Source organism: Crocuta crocuta, unplaced genomic scaffold, assembly GCF_008692635.1.
Source record: "Crocuta crocuta isolate KB4526 unplaced genomic scaffold, BGI_CrCroc_1.0 scaffold694, whole genome shotgun sequence".
NCBI classification, from domain to species: Eukaryota; Metazoa; Chordata; class Mammalia; order Carnivora; family Hyaenidae; genus Crocuta; species Crocuta crocuta.
In genome coordinates this window covers 1,080,779-1,099,204 of record NW_027527933.1, presented here as the reverse complement: position 1 = coordinate 1,099,204, position 18,426 = coordinate 1,080,779, and the positions used below count along the sequence as shown (strand labels likewise).

At 42.6% G+C, this 18,426-nt stretch overlaps 2 protein-coding genes across 2 annotated transcripts in view; one reads left to right on the top strand and one right to left on the bottom strand.

Moving 5' to 3' along the window:
- The window catches only part of LIPA (lipase A, lysosomal acid type), a 239,164-nt gene that overhangs the window by 205,997 nt on the left and 14,741 nt on the right, over positions 1–18,426 (bottom strand). The window lies entirely within an intron of this gene.
- On the top strand, positions 7,308–16,859 carry IFIT3 (interferon induced protein with tetratricopeptide repeats 3). The gene is made up of 2 exons (XM_077751890.1): positions 7,308–7,464; positions 14,895–16,859. Exons 1-2 carry the CDS (start codon positions 7,460–7,462, stop codon positions 16,351–16,353), a joined length of 1,464 nt encoding a protein of 487 aa, XP_077608016.1. The 5' UTR covers positions 7,308–7,459; the 3' UTR covers positions 16,354–16,859.

Genomic DNA, 18,426 nt, shown 5'->3' with positions numbered 1-18,426 from the left:
GAAAATATTAAAAAGAACCAGTCAGAGCTGAAGAATACAAGAACTGAAATAAAACACGCACAAAACACACTAGAGGGAATCAGTAGTAGATTAGAGGAGGAAGAAGAATGTATCAGCCATCTGGAAGACAGGGTAATGGAGAACACACAGGCTGAACAGCAAAAAGAAAAAAGAATTTTAAAAATGAGGAATAAATTAAGAGATCTGTTGGACTCCTAAAAGGAGCTAAAGAAAAATAAAAAGTTACCTAGAAAGGATATCCTATAAGGCTATTAGCTGATTTTTCAGTAGAAATTTTGTAGGCTGGAAGGGAGTGGCATTATATATTTGAAGTGCTGAAAGAAAAAAACCTACAACCAAGAATACTCAAGATTATCATTCAGATTTGAACGTGAGATAAAGAGTTTCCCAGACAAACAAGAGATATAGGAGTTTATCACCACTAAACCAGCCTAACAGTAAATGCTAAAGGGACTTCTTTAATCGGAAAAGAAATGGAGGTACCTGGGTGGCTCAGTTGGTTAAGTCTCTGACTTGGTTTCCACTCAGATCATGATCTCATGGTTTGTGAGCTCAAGCCCTGGACTGGTATCTGTGCTGACAGTGCAGAGCCTCCTTGGAATTCTCTCTCTGCCTCTTCCTCATCTCTCTCTCTCTCAAAATAAATAAATAAGCCTTTTTAGAAAAGTGAAAAAGAAATGGTCATAATTAAACATGGGAAAATTATGATTAAAAGATATAAAATATGACAACATATATATAAAATATGGAAAAGGGAATAAAAGGGGAAGCAAAGGTAAATTAGAAAAAGAAAAAGGTTTTTTTTTTTTTCAGAATGTGTTTGAATTTAAATGACCATTTACTTAGGATGTTATACATGAACGTCATGGTAAACAAAACCCCAAAACCTGTGACAGATAGGGAAAAAATAAAGACAAACATAACACTATAGAAACTCATCATCCACAAAAAAAAAAAGAGCAAGATAAGAAGAAAGGTACAAAGCAAATCTACAAAAACTCCCAGAATATAAATTTTAATATGGTAATAAGTACAGACCTGTCAAAAATATTTTTAAATGGAAATAGCTTAGGGGCACCTCTCTGGCTCAGTCAGTGTGGCTAAGCATGTGACTCTTGATCTCAGGGTTGTGAGTTCAAGTCCCATGTTGGGTATAGAAATTACTTGAGTGTAAATGGCCTAAATGCTCCAATCCAAAGACATGAGATGGCAGAATGGATAAAAACAAAAGAAAACAAAAACAAAAAACAAGACCCATCTATGCTGCCTATAAGAGACTCACCTCAGACCTAAAAACACATAGAGACTGAAAGGGAAAGGATGGGAAAACATTCACCTTGAAAATGGAAGGGGAAAAAAGCTGAGGTAGCAATACTTATATCAGAGAAAATGGACTTTAAGACGAAGACTATAACAAGACAAAGAAAGGCATTACATAATGATAAAGGGATCCATCCAAAAGAGGATACAGTATTTGTAAATATCTACACACCCAACATTGGAGCACCTAAATACATAAAGCAAATATTAATGGACAGGAAGGGAGAAATTGATGGTAATAAAATAATAGTAGGGGACTTTAATACCCCACTTACATCAAAGGATAGAACATCCAGACAGAAAACCAATAAGGAAACAATGTCTTTGAATGATACATTGGACCAGATGGACGTAACAGGTATATAGAATGCATTCTGTCCAGAAACAACAGATTACACGTTCTTTTCAAGTGTACTTGGAGCATTCTCCAGAATAGATCACATATAAGGCCATAAAACCAGCCTCAATCAATTTAAGAAGACTGAAATCATACCATGAGTCTTTTCTAACTGCAATGGTATGAGATTAGAAATTAATCACAAGAAAAACACAGGAAAAAACACAAACATGTGGAGACTAAACAATATGACACTAGACAATGAATGAGTCAAAAAAGAAAATTTGAAAAGAGATTAAAGAAATACATGGAGACAAATGAAAATGAAAACACAATGGTACAAAATCTTTGGGACACAATGAAAACAGTTCCAAGAGAGCAGTGTATAGAAATTCAGGCCTGCCTCAAAATACAAGAAAAAAAGAAATCAAATAAACAATCTTACCTTAGGCCTAAAGCAATTAGAAAAAGAAAAACAAACAAATCCAACCTGAGTAGAAGAAAGGGAATAATAAAGATCAGGGCAGAAATAAATGACACAAAGGCTAAAACAATAATAGAGAAAATCAATAAAACGAACAGCTGGTTCTTTGAAAAGATAAACAAAATTGACAAACCCTTAGCCAGACTCATCAAGAAAAACAGAGAAAGGACACCCAAAAATAAAAACAGAAATGAGAGAGGAGAAGTAAAAACTGACGCCATAGAAATACCAAGGATTATAACAGAACACTACAAAAAATTATATGCCAACAAACTGGACAACTAGAAAGAAAGGATAAATTCCTAGAAACATACCATCTTCCAAAACTGAACCAGGAATAAATAGAAAATCTAAACAGACCAATAAAAATAAAACCTTGAATTGGTCATTAGAAAACTACCAAAAGGAGAGGGCAAGATGGCGGAGAAGTAAGGAGCTCCGTACTTNATTTGACAATAAACTATTTGTAAAAAAAAAAAAAAAAAAAGAAAACTACCAAAAGATAAAAGTCCGGGACCAGATGGATTCACAGGGGAATTCTACCAGACGTTTAACAAAAAGTTAATACTTATTCTCCTCAAACTATTACAAAAAAATGGAAGAGGAAGGAAGGCTTCCAAATACATTCTATGAAGGCAGAAATTACATTGATACCAAAACCAGACAAACACACCACAAAAAAATGAAAACTACAGGCCAATATGCTTCATGAACACAAAAGCAAAAATCCTCAACAAAATATTAGCAAACTGCCTACAATAATAAACTAAAAACATCATTCTCCATGATCAGGTGGCATTTATTCCAGGAATGTAAGGATGCTTCAATATTCACAAATAAATTAGCACCATACACCACATCAATAAAATGAAGGACAAAAATCATCTGACCATCTCAACACATGCAGAAAAAGCATTTGACAAGATTCAACATCCATTCATGATAAAAACTCTCAACAAAGTTGGTTTATTTTTTATTTTTTGTGTATTAACTTTAATGTTTATTTTTGAGAGAGAGAAAGAGACAGAATGCAAGCAAGGGAGGGGCAGAGAAAGAGACACAGAATCCGAAGCAGGCTCCAGGCTCTGAGATGTCAACACAGAGTCTGTCATTGGGCTTAAAACCATGAGCCATGAGACCATAACCTGAGCCAACGTCAGACACTTAACCAGCTGAGCCACCCAGACACCCCTCAACAAAGTGGGTTTAGAAGGAACACACCTTGGGGCGCCTGGGTGGCTTAGTCGGTTAAGTGTCCGACTTTCGCTTAGGTCATGATCTCGCGGTTCGTGGGTTCGAGCCCCCGTCGGGCTCTGTGCTGACTGCCAGCTCAGAGCCTGGAGCCTATTTCAGATTCTGTGTCTCCCTCTCTCTCTCTGACCCTCCCCTGCTCACGCTGTCTCTCTCTCTCTCTCCTAGAAATAAATAAAACATTAAAAATTAAAAAAAAACAACAACGAAGGAACATACCTCAACATAATGAAAAACCCACAGTTTACATCATATTCAATGGTGAAAACTGAATTTCCTCTATGGTCAGGAAAAAGACAGGGATGCCCACTCTCCCCAGTTTTATTCAATATAATACCGGAAGTCCTAGCCACAGCAATCAGACATGCAAAAGAAATAAGAGGCATCTATGTTGGTAAAGAAGTTAAACTGTCACTATTTGCAGACGTGATATTATACATAGAAAATCCTAAAGACTTCACCAAAAAAAAAAAAATACTACTAGAAGTAATAAACAAATTCAGTTAAATGGCAGGATACAAAATTAATACTCAGAATTGGGCAGCTTTTCTATACACTAATAACAAAGTAGCAAACAGGGAATTTAAAAAAAAACAAAACACCATCTACAATTGCACCAAAAAGAATAAAATACCAATGAATAATCAACCAGAGAGGAGAAAGATCTGTACTCCAAAAACTATAAAATACTGATGAAAGAAATTCATGACACAAACAAATGGAAAAACATTCCATGCTCATGGATTGGAAGAATTAATATTGTTAAAATGTCTATATTACCAAAAGCAATCCGCAGATTCAATGCAATCTCTATCGAAATGGCAACAGCATTGTTCACAAAACTAAAACAAATATTGTATTATAGAACCACAAAAGACTCCAAATAGCCAAAGCAATCCTGAGAAAGAACAAAGTTGGAGGTACCACAATATCAGATTTCAAGATCTAGTAGTAATCAAAAGAGTATGGTACTGGCACAAAAATAGACACATAGATCGGTGGAACAGGATTGAGAGCCCAGAAATAAGCCCACAATTATATGGTCAATTAATCTACAACAAAGGAGCCAAAAATATACAATGGGGTAAAGACAGTCTCTTCAACAAATGGTGCTGGGAAAACTGGACAGCTGCATGTAAAAGAATAAAACCGGACCGCTTTCTTAAACCATACACAAAAATAAACTCAAGATGGATTAAAGTCCTAAATGGGAGACCATAAACCATAAAAATCCTAGAAGAGAAAAAGGCAGTAATGTCTCTGATATTGCCATAGCAACATTTTTTCTAGCTATGTCTCCTAATACAAGGGAGACAAAAGAAAAAATAAACTGTTGGGACTACATCAAAATTAAAAGCGTTTGCACAGCAAAGGAAACCGTCAAAAAAACGAAAAACAACATACTGAATGGGAGAAGATATCGGCAAATGATATATCTAATAATGGTGTAATACCCAAAATATATAAAGTACTTAAACAACTCAATACCCAGAACCACACAAGCCAATTAAAAAATGGGCAGAAGACCTGAATAGACATTTTTCCAAAGAATATGGACAGATGAAAAGATGACACATGAAAAGATGCTCAACATCACTAATTAGAGAAATGCAAATGAAAACCACAAAGAAATATTAACTTATACTAGTTTGAATGGCTAAAATCAAAAGGACAGTAACAGGCATTGCTGAGGATGTGGAGATAAAGCAATCCCTGTGCTTGGCTGGTGGGAATGTAAACTGGTGCAGCCACTAGGGAAACAGTATGGAGCTTCCCCCCAAAATTAAAAATAGAAATAATATAAGATCCAATAATTCCACTAGTGGGTATTTACCCAAAGAAAATGAAAACACTAGTCTGAGGGGCATCTGGGTGGCTCAACCAGTTGAGTGTCTGTCTTTGGCCCAGGTCATAATCTTGTGGTTCGTGGGTTCGAGCCCTGCGTCAGACTCTGTGCTGACAGCTCAGAGCCTGGAGCCTGCTTCAGATTCTGTGTCTCACTCTTTCTCTCTGTCCCTCTCCTGCTTATGCTCTGTCTCTCTCTCTCAAAAGTGAATAAACATTTTTTTAATTTAAAAAAGAAAACACTAACGTGAAAAGATACATGCACCCCTGTTTTTTGCAGCATGATTTACAATAGCCAAGATACGGAAGCCACCTAAGTGCCCTTCAATAGATGAATGGATAAGGAAGATGTGTACACACATGTGAATATTATACAGTCATAAAAAAGGATGAGCTCAGGGGTGCCTGGGTGGTTCAATCAGTCAAGCATCCGACTTCGGCTCAGGTCATGATCTCATGGTTTGTGGGTTGGAGCCCCATGTCCGGCTCTGTGCTGACACCTCAGGGCCTGGAGCCTGTTTCAGATTCTGTGTCTCCATCTCTCTCTGTCCATCCGATAATGCTCTCTCTCTCTCTTGCTCTCTCTCTCCCAAAAAATTAAATAAACATTTAAAAACTTTTTTAAAAAGAATTGTACCGTGTCATTTCAGACAACATGGATGGACCTAGAGGGTATTATGCTAGGTAAAATCATCAGACTCAGGTAAATACCATATAATTTCACTCTTAAGTGGACTCTTAAAAAAAAAATGAATGAATAAATGAATAGCTGAATCAGAACTATAAATACAGAGAAAGTGAGGGTTGCCAGAGGAAAGAGGGGTGGGAGGTAGGGACAAACAGGTGAAGGAGGGAGACACAGTCTCCAGTTAGGGATGAGTAAGTCCGGGAAATAAGAAACAGAGCATGAGGAATACCATCAACAGTATTGTAGTACCTACCAAATGGTGAACTGTACTCATGGTAAACACAGTATAATGTATACGTATAATTTGTGAGGTCACCAAGTTGTATGCCTGAAACTAATGTGATATTGTGTGTCAACTATATAATTTTTTCAAAGTTTTAAATTTTGAGAAAACAAAGTCAACTGAACATGTAACATTTACAAAATGCCTTTGGAGTCCCACCTCAATTAGTGTTTGACTCAGTACTATGGCTATTTAGTCAAGTTGATGCTCATCAAACACCATGATGCTTACATTTTGTGTTTCCTCATTCTAGGTTTTTCATTCTATTTTTCTAGTCATTCTGGTTAGAAAAACAAGTTGTTTCAAAACTATTTTTCTTGGGGCGCCTGGGTGGCTTAGTCGGTTAAGCGTCCGACTTTCGCTTAGGTCATGATCTCGTGGTTCGTGGGTTTGAGCCCCACATCGGGCTCTGTGCTGACTGCCAGCTCAGAGCCTGGAGCCTATTTCAGTCTGTGACTCCCTCTCTCTCTGACCCTCCCCTGCTCACGCTGTCTCTCACTCTCTCTCTCCTAGAAATAAAAACATTTAAAAAAAAATTTAAAAAAAACCTATTTTTCTTGTGTCTTGTACCTACATGACTTTATTGTATTTAACAGTTGTTTTGGGGGTGCCTGGGTGGCTTAGGTCATGATTTCATGGCTGCTGAGTTCAAGTCCTGCATTGGCCCTGAATCAGGCTCTGTGCTCACAGCTCGGAGTCTAGAGCCTGCTTGGAATTCTGTGTCTCCCTCCCTCCCTCTCTCTCTCTGTCTCTCAGTCTCTGTCCCTCCATCGCTTGTGTTCCCTCTTTCTCTCTCTCAAAAATAAATGTTTTAAAAATTTTTTCAAAGTTGTTTTGCTTTCAAATAAGAATAATAAAATATTCACTTGCAATTAAAAAAAAAAAAAGCTGTTTCCTGGAACTCGCCCTAGATGGATGGTCAGATTCCTGGGAGTGCTTACATATTCTCTCAACGCACAGTTGCAGAGTGTTTCATGAATGCTTCCACTGACATCAGAGATTTCAACCTTCAGTCTTCTTTTCCTCCTCTTGCATTTGATTAGTTTCACTTTCCAATTCCCTTCACTTTCACTGAGCCGACAGGGAGAAAACATCAGCTGACTCGTCTCCCACCCTCCGTCCCCTATATAGCTCCTTCAGCAGGGACTTGGGGCACACTTGGAAAACTTCCCAAGAAGGAATCAGCTTGGAGCCCAGCTTTTCAAAACAGAAGAGGAGCAGAGTGCAGACATGAGGTCAGTGACATAAGCGCCCTTGACCTTGAATGCAAATTGTAAACGGAGCTGCTGGGTGCAGGCAGGCTCCTGTGTTGTCTGGTTGCTTTTTCATGAACCTTGCCTTTATTAGTGTGGTCACTTTTTATTTCTGGGTCTTTTCCCCGGTGTACACACTCAGGCTTCCTGAGCTTCTAGAACTGCTCCCCTCGCTGGGAACCCAGAAGAGAGAAGGGCTCAGCAGGAGTGTTAGACCCACTCAAGCACAGTTTGTAGATTCCAAGTTAGACCCGGGAGGGGTGATGGAATTACTCTTTATGGGCTTTTTGTTGTTGTTTTCTTTGCAACAACTAAGAAGTTTTTATTTCTTTTTGTTTTAAAAAGAAAATTTTCTTTTCAGCAGATATTATTAAAGATGGAATTGTAGTACAGACTCCACTCCCGTGGAGAGCCCTGAAACGTTGGGTCAGTCCGAGGTGGGAAGTAGAAGAAATTCTTCCAGATGGGCATTTTTCCATTTCTTACATCAAAACAAAACGCGAAGCACAGAGTTTGTTTTTATTTCCATGTTGAGAGTTGGGGAGCAGCAGTTTTCTCTTCAAAACACAATGACCTAATCTCTTTTTAAATAATGATCTAATAATCTCTAGTGATGGGAAGCAGGTCAGTGGTTGCCTGGGATGGCGGAGGGGGCTGGAGCTGGGTAGGAAGCAGAGAGGGGAATCTTTGGGAATGATGTAAATAGTCTGGAAGGAGAGAGTGGTGGTGGTTGCTTGGGTATATACATTGGTCAAAACACCTCAAACTGTACATTTAAAATGTGTGCATCTTATTGTATGTAAAGTATAATCTTAGCAAACTTGTTTGTTTTTTTTTAAATGCATGTAAACAAGCTTAAGTTCTGCCATTAGAGCCTCAGGAAAGATAGAGTTGAGAGAAGAAGCCATTTCCACTCAAACACCCGGGGGGAGGGAGGATCCCAGTGACCACTCCCTGGGGAAGACCTCAGGGCTCCTACTTGGGGCTGGGTGGGCAAGAGGAAGTCACTGCCAAGTGCCTCAGATTACCCTTGGCTATATAATGGGCTCCAGGTTATGTACGTGTCTCCATGACTGGGTTGACCAGAAAACCTGGCCCTGCCCAGAGCTCTGTTAGTCAGTTTGCCCAAGAGGCTTTACACTGGCCTGTGCTTAGGTGTGTCCAGAGCCACTGACCTGAGGAAGTCTGCGGGGGAGGGGCTCTCTGGACTCCACTAGAAGGGTGCCCACATCAGGTTGCCCTGTTCCCAGAGGCTGTAGGGCCAGAGCCAGGCGGGGCTGCTCCTACCTAGCAGGGCTAAAAATTCCCAAAGGGGAAAAACCACCTGGGGAAACACCTCCTACCTGCAGGCTGGCTGATAAGTGCCCTCCTCTGCCCTATTCACTGAGAAACTCTGTTGCTTCCTCGTGCACTAAAAATTCGCTTAAAATCATAACACTAATAGACCAGCGATTGTGGGGGGTAACGCTTCTCTGTGTGGTCAGCAGCTGGTAGTGTGCTCTGTCAAGGGCTTTACGTGCGTGATTTCATATCATCTTCCCAATAGCCTTAGGAAGGAAGAACTGTGATTTTTTTATTAGCCTCATTTTCTATTTTTTATGAATATAATTTATTGTCAAATTGGCTTCCATACAATACCCAGCGCGCATCCCAACAAGTGCCTTCCTCAATCCCCATCACCCATATTCCTCTCTCCTCCACCCGCCCCCATCCACCCTCTGTTTATTCTCTGTATTTAAGAGTCTCTTGTGCTTTGCCTCCCTCCCTCTCTGTTAGTAACTATTTTTCCCTTTCTCCTTCTCCCATGATCTTCTGTTAAGTTTCTCAAGATCCACATATGAGTAAAAACATATGATATCTGTCCTTCTCTGACTGATTTATTTCACTCAGTGTAATACCTTCCAGTTCCATCCACATTGCTGCAAATGGCAGGATTTCATTCTTTCTTATTGCTAAGTAGTACTCCATTGAATATATAAACTACATCTTCTTTATCCATTCATCAGTTGATGGACATTTAGGCTCTCTCCATACTTTGGCTATTGTTAAAAGTGCTTCTGTGAACACTGGGGTACATGTGCCTTGTGCATCAACACTCCTGTATCCCTGCTGGGTCATAGAGTATTTCTGTTTTTAATTTTTTGAGGAACTTCCACATTGCTTTTCCAGAGTGGCTGCACCAATTTGCATTCCCACCAACAAACAGGACAATCTGGAAGAAATGGACACAATCCTAGACACCCACACACTGCCAAAACTCAAACGGGAAGAAATAGAAAATTTGAACAGACCCATAACTAGTGAAGAAATTGAATCAATTATCAAAAATCTCCCAATAAATAAGAATCCTGGGCCAGATGGCTTCCCTGGGGAATTCTACCAGACATTTAAAGCAAAGTTAATACCTATCCTTCTCAAGCTGTTCCAAAAAATAGAAATAGAAGGAAAACTTCCGGACTTAGCCTCATTTTCTAGATGAGCAAAATGAGGCTCAGCGGGCAAGAGAGTAGGTGGCAGAGCAGAATCATTAGTGAGGTACCAAACTCCAGGGCCAAGCATCTTCTGGTTCTGTGGGCAAAATCCAAGATGGTGAAGGGTCTTAATGCTTTTAATTATGCTCACGCTAGAGACAAGGGGCAGGAGTTAAAGAAGTAGGCCCTCGGGGTCCCTGTTTGGAGAACAAGGACCATTCTCTTTTTTATTTATTTATTTGTTTATTTATTTTCTTACAAATAGTTTATTGTCCAGTTGGTTTCCATATAACACCCAGTGCTCATCCCCACAAGTGCCCTCCTCCATGCCCATCTCCCACCTCCCCCCCACACCCATCAGTCCTCAGTTTGTTCTCAGCATTCAAGAGTCTCATGGTTTGCCTCTCTCCCTTTCCCCCACCATTTCCCCCCTTCTTCTCCCCCATGGTCCTCAGTTAAGTTCCTCCTAATCCTCCTATACGTGCAAACATATGATATTTGTCCTTCTCTGCCTGACTTATTTTGCTCAGCATAACACCCTCAAGGTCCATCCATGTTGCTACACATGGCCAGATTTCATTGTTTCTCATTGCCGTGTAGTATTCCATCGTATAGATAAACCACATCTTCTTGATCCATGTGTCCGTTGATGGACACTTAGGCTCTTTCCATGTTTTAGCTATTGTGGACCATTCTCTTTGATAGAAACTCTTAGAGTGCACAGAGCCACAGCTTAGAGGAAAGTAAAAGTGGACCTCCCCAGGGCATAGTTTCCTACAATTTGGATGGAAGGAAAAAGGAAGTTCATTCAGGGCCATTTCCTCATAAGGAAAAGAGGCTAAATAATGTGATTCCAGAAATATTCAAGAGCAGGCCAAAGAGGTAACAGAAATCCAAGTATCTTATGGTCATTTTCCTCTCTTCTAGATTGTCTGCCTCGCTCTTTGATATACTACATTATCTCTGACAAGTAAGTAGGAAGGGCTTTTCAGAACCCCTCTAGAACACCGCTTCGGAATCCCTCTAGAACACTGCTTCTCAAAATGTGGGACAGGGGCTCCTGTAGGTACACAATTTCTAGGGTGTTTGTATGAATGCAGATTCCTGAGCCTAAGCCCACAGAAGCTTAGAATTTCAATGGAAGCTCTGGAATAGGGCCTATGTATGTATAATGCCTTTTTCCAAGCCCCCAGACAGTTTGTGTTGAACTCTGTTCCCAGTCTAGAATGACCTCAGCTCTGACACACCGGTTTCAGTTTCTCCTCAGTGGGAATCTTGATAGCATTGTATTGGCCTCACTGTCCTTTTCTGTTTGATAAAAGCACAGACCTCAGGGCTAGCGGGCATCATGGATGGAAGGCCCTTTGGCATTTGCTTCTGATCCACAAGCAGAAAATAAAATCACCCTGGACCCCAACTTTTCAGAATTGAGGGAAATAGCCATCATGAGGTAAATGTTCCCTACTTTTCTGATAGGAAGTTGAGAATTTCCCACAAATCTTGGGCTTGCACATAACTTCCTGAGGTATGTTGATGCAGTGCTTGCTTATAGATTAAATTCACATTTATCTAATTCGATCATAAATTTCACTTAGCTCTGCGGCCATTTCTGATTTACAGACCCTGAGGGAAGACCCTCAGAAGAGCGGGAGGTGACGGGGAGAGACTGGCAGGTGGAAAGGGGCAGAGGGCCTGTAGGGCACCACCCCCTCCAGGATAGTTACTGGAGGTCCTGGCCCCTCTTTTGTTTCTTTTGTGAAAAGACTAAGTCAGTGAGTTTTGTTGTGGTTGTTGTGGATTATTTAAAAAGCATGCTTACTTCTCTGCAAATGTGCTAATGACTAAGCCAACACTGCAGTTCATAACGAGATTGTGCTGACCCAAAGTTTGCTCTTTCAGAACTGAGAAATACGGTGAAGGGGCAGAAGGTACGCCACCCCAGAATGTGCCACTTTGGCATGTGGGTTATTTTGAGCCAAAGGCAACTGAGACCCAACAGACTCAGGAAAATGTTTGCCTCTCTGTTAACTGCCTGAGGGATTTAGATATGGGGACTGACCCCAAAGGGATCTGTTACCAGAGAGAACTTTTTATCTGAAAGATTTATATGCACTGCAGGGCAAAAGGCTGATTATCAACCGTCTGCACTCATCTTGTTGGTAATTGCTCTCCACCCCTTTGAAATTCTAGCACCCAATCCACTCCTTAGCTGAGGATGGCATTTGAGCCTCAACTGCCTGACTGCCTTTGGGCCTCATACTTTTATGGGGCTCCTGCACCTACAAAATTAAATTTTTTCTTCCCGGTTCATCTGTCTAGTGTCTATTTAAGTATTTGACTAGCCAAAGAACCTAGAATAGTAGAAGGAAAATTTTTCTGAGCTGACAATGCCTACCTATTTCCACCCTCCTCCCCCACAACCACTTTTCTACTGTTTCTATGAGTTTAACTATTTTTTTTAAGACTCCACAGATAAGTGACATTACGTGGTATCTGTCTTTCTCTGTCTGGCTTATTTCACTTAGCAAGATGTCCTCATATTCCTTCTATGTTTATGAAAATGACAGGATTTCAGTGGGTTTTTTTTTTTTAATGACTGAAACAGGCTCCAGGCTCTGAGCTGGCAGTCAGCACAGAGCCCGACGCGGGGCTTGAACCCATGAACCGTGAGATCATTACCTAAGCGAAAGTCGGACACTTAACCGACTAAGCCACCCAGGCGCCCTCTTTTTGACTTTTTTTAATCCAGTGTTGGCAAGCATAGGTGGTTGGTGTCTTTTGGGATACATTCTCTCCCATTGTCACAGTTTTGCCAAATTTAAGTTGGCAGCCCTATTTGGCTCATAACTTCTTTTCTGAAGTTGGGCTAGTCTATGAAACCCAAAACTATGGACGACAACTGGGTTTAATGATTTCTAGAGCGTCTTTCCAATCTCGTGGTGTCAAGAATCTACTGGTAGGAAAGGGGGAGCACAAACTCAGTAAAACATCCTCCAAGTCCCAGGCAAATATTGATAGGAAAACACACTTTGAGAACATGGTAGTTTATCCAACTGAATAAGGCCAGTGATAACTCCCTTGGCATCCTCCATCAAATCTGTTGATTTCGTTTGTTCCTCAAAATGAATTCATTCTGTCTGGGGATCTTGCCTGTGTTGGGGAGACTGCCTCCATCAGACTGAAAGTAAGCACCCATGGGTCTGAGGAGATGGTGAAGATGAAGGGAAAGGGCTCAGTCTCCGCAGCATGGTATAAAACACCCCTGGGCTTTTGTCTCTTTACGTGGCTCCTGCTACCCAGTCTGTGGGCTCCTAGGCCAGAGAGAGCAAGGATAACGAAGTTTCTTTTTCTTGGCATCCTTCAAAACTAACAAAGCAACACAAAGGAGTAGCCCTGTAAAGGGTCGTTGGATGGCTGAATCCACATTGCCCAGAATGTGAGGACTGAGCCCGGATTCCAATGGAGCAGGACAAAAGATCCAGGTCTCCTCTCTGCAGTGCCTTCCTCCCATCCGCCCACCTCACCTCGCATACCTGTCCGCACAGTGGAAGGGACGTGCTCTGTGAATTCTTGCACAGACCACAGCTGTATAGGAGAGAGAAAGCTAGGGAGTGTAAGGGAATTAACTCCTCTTCTGTCTAGGACAACATAGGGTATAGATGAGTCAGGGCTCTCCAGACAAAGCACTAGGAAATACATGTACATCCATATAAGCTGCTGGGGGATGTCAGGCCCCACCCACCAAGGCTGGGAAGAGGCAGCAGGCATTTGCTGAAGGCAGTTGTTCCAGGCTCTTCCATGTGTTTGCTGGCCAAAAAGTCAACCATTCAGAGCACCATAATGGAGGAAACTCGGGCAGCCAACTATGGAGCTCAGACTCCATAAAGGGCTTTTTCTTTAGCTTCTACATGAAGGTTAAGGTAGGATGGACTCTTGGATGGAGGACTCTTGGCCATCCCACCATCAGCTCTGCCCTGCACTGAAGTCATCAACTTCGCTCAGACCATGAGTAGGCTCAAGTACCAGACTCACAATGTTTGACCTCAGTTGGGTTTTCTGTTACCTTGTCTGTTTGTCAACAGCGAAAAAAACCCTGGATCTTCAGCTTATCCCCATTTCTTGTAAAGGAAGAGCCTTTATACAACTGGACATATTTTTTGGTTTTCCTCACTGAGAATTTTAATCCTCTTTTTTTATTCTTTCTACAATATTTTCTAAACATACTTATTTTTACACCTACTTTTTTCTCTACTTTCCAGTGAAATAAAGATTACAATAAAGATTCTCACCTACTGTTGATTTGAAATATGTATGTGTATGTATATATATTTATATATACATATATACAAAATGTGTGTATATATTTATAAATATGTAATATATTATAAATATATATTTCAAATATAGCATGAATATATAGCATACTACACACACACACACAATTAAACAGAGAGAGCTTATCAGGAACTGGCTTAGGTGATTATGGAGGCTGAGGATCATAATCACGGGCCACTGTCCACAAGCTGCAGACCCAGGAGAGATGGAGGGAAATGCCATAGGCTCAGGTCCAAGTCTGAGGGCCTGAGAACGAGGAAGGCAGATGGTACAGGCCCCAGTCTAAGGGGAAGAGAAGACCCATGTCCAGCTCACACAGGCAGGCAGATGGAATTCACACCCCTTCTGCCTGTACTCAGGCCCTCACCAGACCAATGGTGCCATCAACACTGGGGAAGACAGTCTGCTTTACCCCAGCCTCCTGAGCCAGATGCTGATCTGTCCTGGGAACACCCTTCCAGCTACAGCCAGAACTGATGTTTCACTAGATGTCTGAGCCCCCCATAGCCCGGACAGGTTGACACACAAAATTCACCTGTAACTGTGTCCCAGGATGTGGTGCCTGGCAGGTGCACATCAGAGTGACCTTGTCTGTTTTCTCCACAGTGAGGTCAACAAGAATTCTCTGGAGAAAATCCTCCCACAGCTGAAATGCCATTTCACGTGGAACTTACTTAAAAAAGATGGTGTCTTGCATGATCTAGAAGATAGAGTGTGTAACCAGATTGAATTCGTAAACACAGAGTTCCCAGCTAGAACATACAACTTTTTGGCCTACATAAAACACTTAAATGGTCACAACGAGGCCGCCCTGGAGTGCCTACGGCGAGCTGAGGAGCTGGTCCAGCGAGAGCACTCTGATCAAGCAGAAATCAGAAAACTGGTCACCTGGGGGAACTATGCCTGGGTCTACTATCACCTGGGCAGATTCGCAGATGCTCAGATGTATGTAGACAAGGTGAAACAAGTATGTGAGAAGTTTTCAAATCCATATAGTATGGAGTGCCCTGAGCTTGACTGTGAAGAAGGGTGGACACTGCTGAAGTGTGGAGGAAAGCACAATGAAAGGGCCAAGGTGTGTTTCAAGAAGGCTTTGGAAGAGAAGCCCAACAACCCAGAATTCTCCTCTGGACTGGCCATCGCAACATACTGTCTGGATAATCAACCACAGAAGCCATTCTCCATTGATGTTCTGAAGCAAGCCCTTGAGCTGAGTCCTGATGATCAGTATATCAGAGTGCTCTTGGCCCTGAAATTGCAGAAGATGAATGAAGAAGCTGAAGGGGAGCGCTTGGTGGCAGAGGCCGTGGGGAACACTCCTTGCCCAGCAGAGGTCCTTCGCAATGCAGCCACATTTTACAAAAATAAAGGTGATCTAGACAAAGCTATTGAACTGTTTCTAAGGGCATCGGAATCCATTCCAAACAACGGTTACCTGTATTACCAGATTGCGTGCTGCTATAGGGCAAAAGTCAAACAGATTCAGAATGCAGGAGAATCTGAGGCTAGCAAGAATAGGGAGAATATTGAAGAACTAAAGAAATACGCTATTGACTATGTGATCAAAGCTACTGAGAAAGGAGTAGATCCTCTGCACGCATATTCTGATGTCACCAAGCTCTTGGAAAAGGAAGACTATTATCAGACACGTTTCGGTAAGGAGCACCCCAACACTGAGAGGCGACAACCCCACCAGCAGTATTGCGACTTTGAGGGGCATCTTGGGAAATCTGAAAACACTGCTGTCCAACGTGATTTAGAAGATGTGCCCTCAAAAACAAAGCCAGCTGAGGAGGGAAAGATGAAATGCCCACTACAGAACAGAGCTGGAAATCACCTTCCACAAAGTGCACCCAATTCTTGGTATCTCCAAGGATTAGTCCATAAGCTGAATGGAGAGCTGCTGCAGGCAGCCGAATGTTACGAGAAGGAACTGGGCTACCTCTTAAGGAACAGCCCTACAGGCATAGGCAGCTTTCTCTGGCAGTCCCCTGAGCTTGGACAAGGTGGTGAGGAAGCAGGCTGGGGCCCAGGCAGCCCTACTCTCAGAGCTCCCCAAGCCTGAGCTGAAACACAGGGGAGGGACAAGCGCAGTCAGGGAACATGGGGCACTGGCCTTGCTTATTGCTTGAGGATACATCTGTAGAGTTGTGTCCCCATGTCTATCTCCCCTGTGCATATCAGCCACACATACTTCTCTAGTCTGCAGGTCATGTAATGAAATTAGCAGTGGAAACAGTGAGTGCTTCAGGCCCACATGCTGCTGAGTAAATCTCAGTTTGCACTCAGTTCACCGGCTAGCCCCCATTTCTGCCCTTCTTGCTGAGGGCCATAGATGGCCGCTGCCTGCTCCCAGGTCTCCTGCCCTCTGCCCAACAGCTATCTAGCCTTCTGGACCCCCTGAAGGACCACCTTTTGACTAACCCTGAAATATCCCTTGTGTCTTACTCTTGGCTTCAGCCATGTATTTATATATATTCTTGATCGTGATACCACAATAAATATGTATTCTTGATAGAGATGCTACAATAAACTTTAAAATTTTGACTCAGGATAAAGCAGTTATGTGCTTTGCATGTGTGACTGAGAGTAATATTAATTCCCAAAGTTTCTCTCTGGGACACTGTCTAGATGGGTAACTGCTACAGGCATACCATACTATGGTCAACGTGCCCTTGTTAGCTAACACTCTCACCCTGTAGCTGGCCTGCCCTTTGGCCATGGGAACTATCTCTTTTATTCCAGTCCAGGGGCCTCAGCTGAGCACAGTGCCCAGCCAGCAGCTTCTGCAGGGTTTCTGTGCACCCAGAAATGCCTAGACAGTTGCCTTCCTGACAGTGTGTAAGGGGTACCAGTACTAGACTGGCTGTAGAGACAGAGATCTTCACCCTCCCAAGGGAATGAAAAATATTCAAGTATTCTCCCAGCTGCAGAGACCCACAGGCTTGTCCATCACGCAGTTACGAGGTGCACTGTCCACCTCTCCTCTACCCATTACAAGGCCTGCATTCGTACGCTTCTCTAGTGGTATCATCCGATCGTCTGGGTGCAGAGGAAGATAGCTAGGCACGAGATCCCAGACAAGATAGAGGGACTGGCAATCCCACCTCCTTTGTGAGTGGACAGTCAGAAACCTGACTCTCTCCTCGTGCAGAAGGGGAGTTCTGGGAAGGTGCTTCATAAGCTACATTGGCTATAAAAGCAGCAGACTTTGGTGAGGCTGCCCCCCATCCCCGAATTGTCTGCTGGCCCCAGCAAGGCTGGGAGAGCTTCCAAGTGCCCAGGAGTGAATTGCTGACTCCTGGCCAGCCTTGGCCTGGAGCAGCCCGTTCCAGAGGGGTTGCTGGGCCCCGATAAAGAATATTAGCATGGAAACCAACACTGAAAGTGTGGAAGAGCATGGAAGTGTGGTTGAGGGCAAGGTGGAGACTGGCAACAGGTACAGCTCTGGGGTAGGTGAGGACTTGCCCTTCTATATGCAAACACACATGCTCAAGGACACAGAGATTTTGAATACTGGTGGCAACGTAGGACATCGTAAGTTTCCCCAACAGGGGTACCTGGTCCCATCCCCAGAAATTACACACAGCTGATTGACAGAAGGGCCGTGGCCACCTACCCACCCTGTCCCTTCATGCTCAGGGTCCTGTCCACCTTCTAGATGGTGCTAAGGCTCCCAGAATTGCTCTTGACTGGTCCTGATCTACATACTTAGGCTTTGGTTTATTTTGTTGCCTGGACAATTTTATTGAAAAGATCCTCGGCATCCACAATCCACGGCTGTCTGAGGGAACACCCCCAGTCGATACTTCCTGGTGTGTGCCCCTGATCTCACACACAGCCCTGCCTCTGGACACCCAGAGGGAATAACAAATTGCTGTTTTTCACAGACATCCACTCCTTCTTACTACCTGTGGCCATACCCAACCTTACCCAACTAGTAACCCGGCGGGGACTTAGAGCTTCTAGACCAATGCCATTTCACCACCTAGGCTGTGGGACAGGCCACACAGCATGTCTTAGCAGATTCTAGGGCTGTCCACAGAAGAGACAATTGGAGAAACAAGGGTCAGTCTCCACAGGCGAAACAATGGACTCCTCCCCTCAAGCTTATCAGTTCCAGAGGAGCATGGACTCT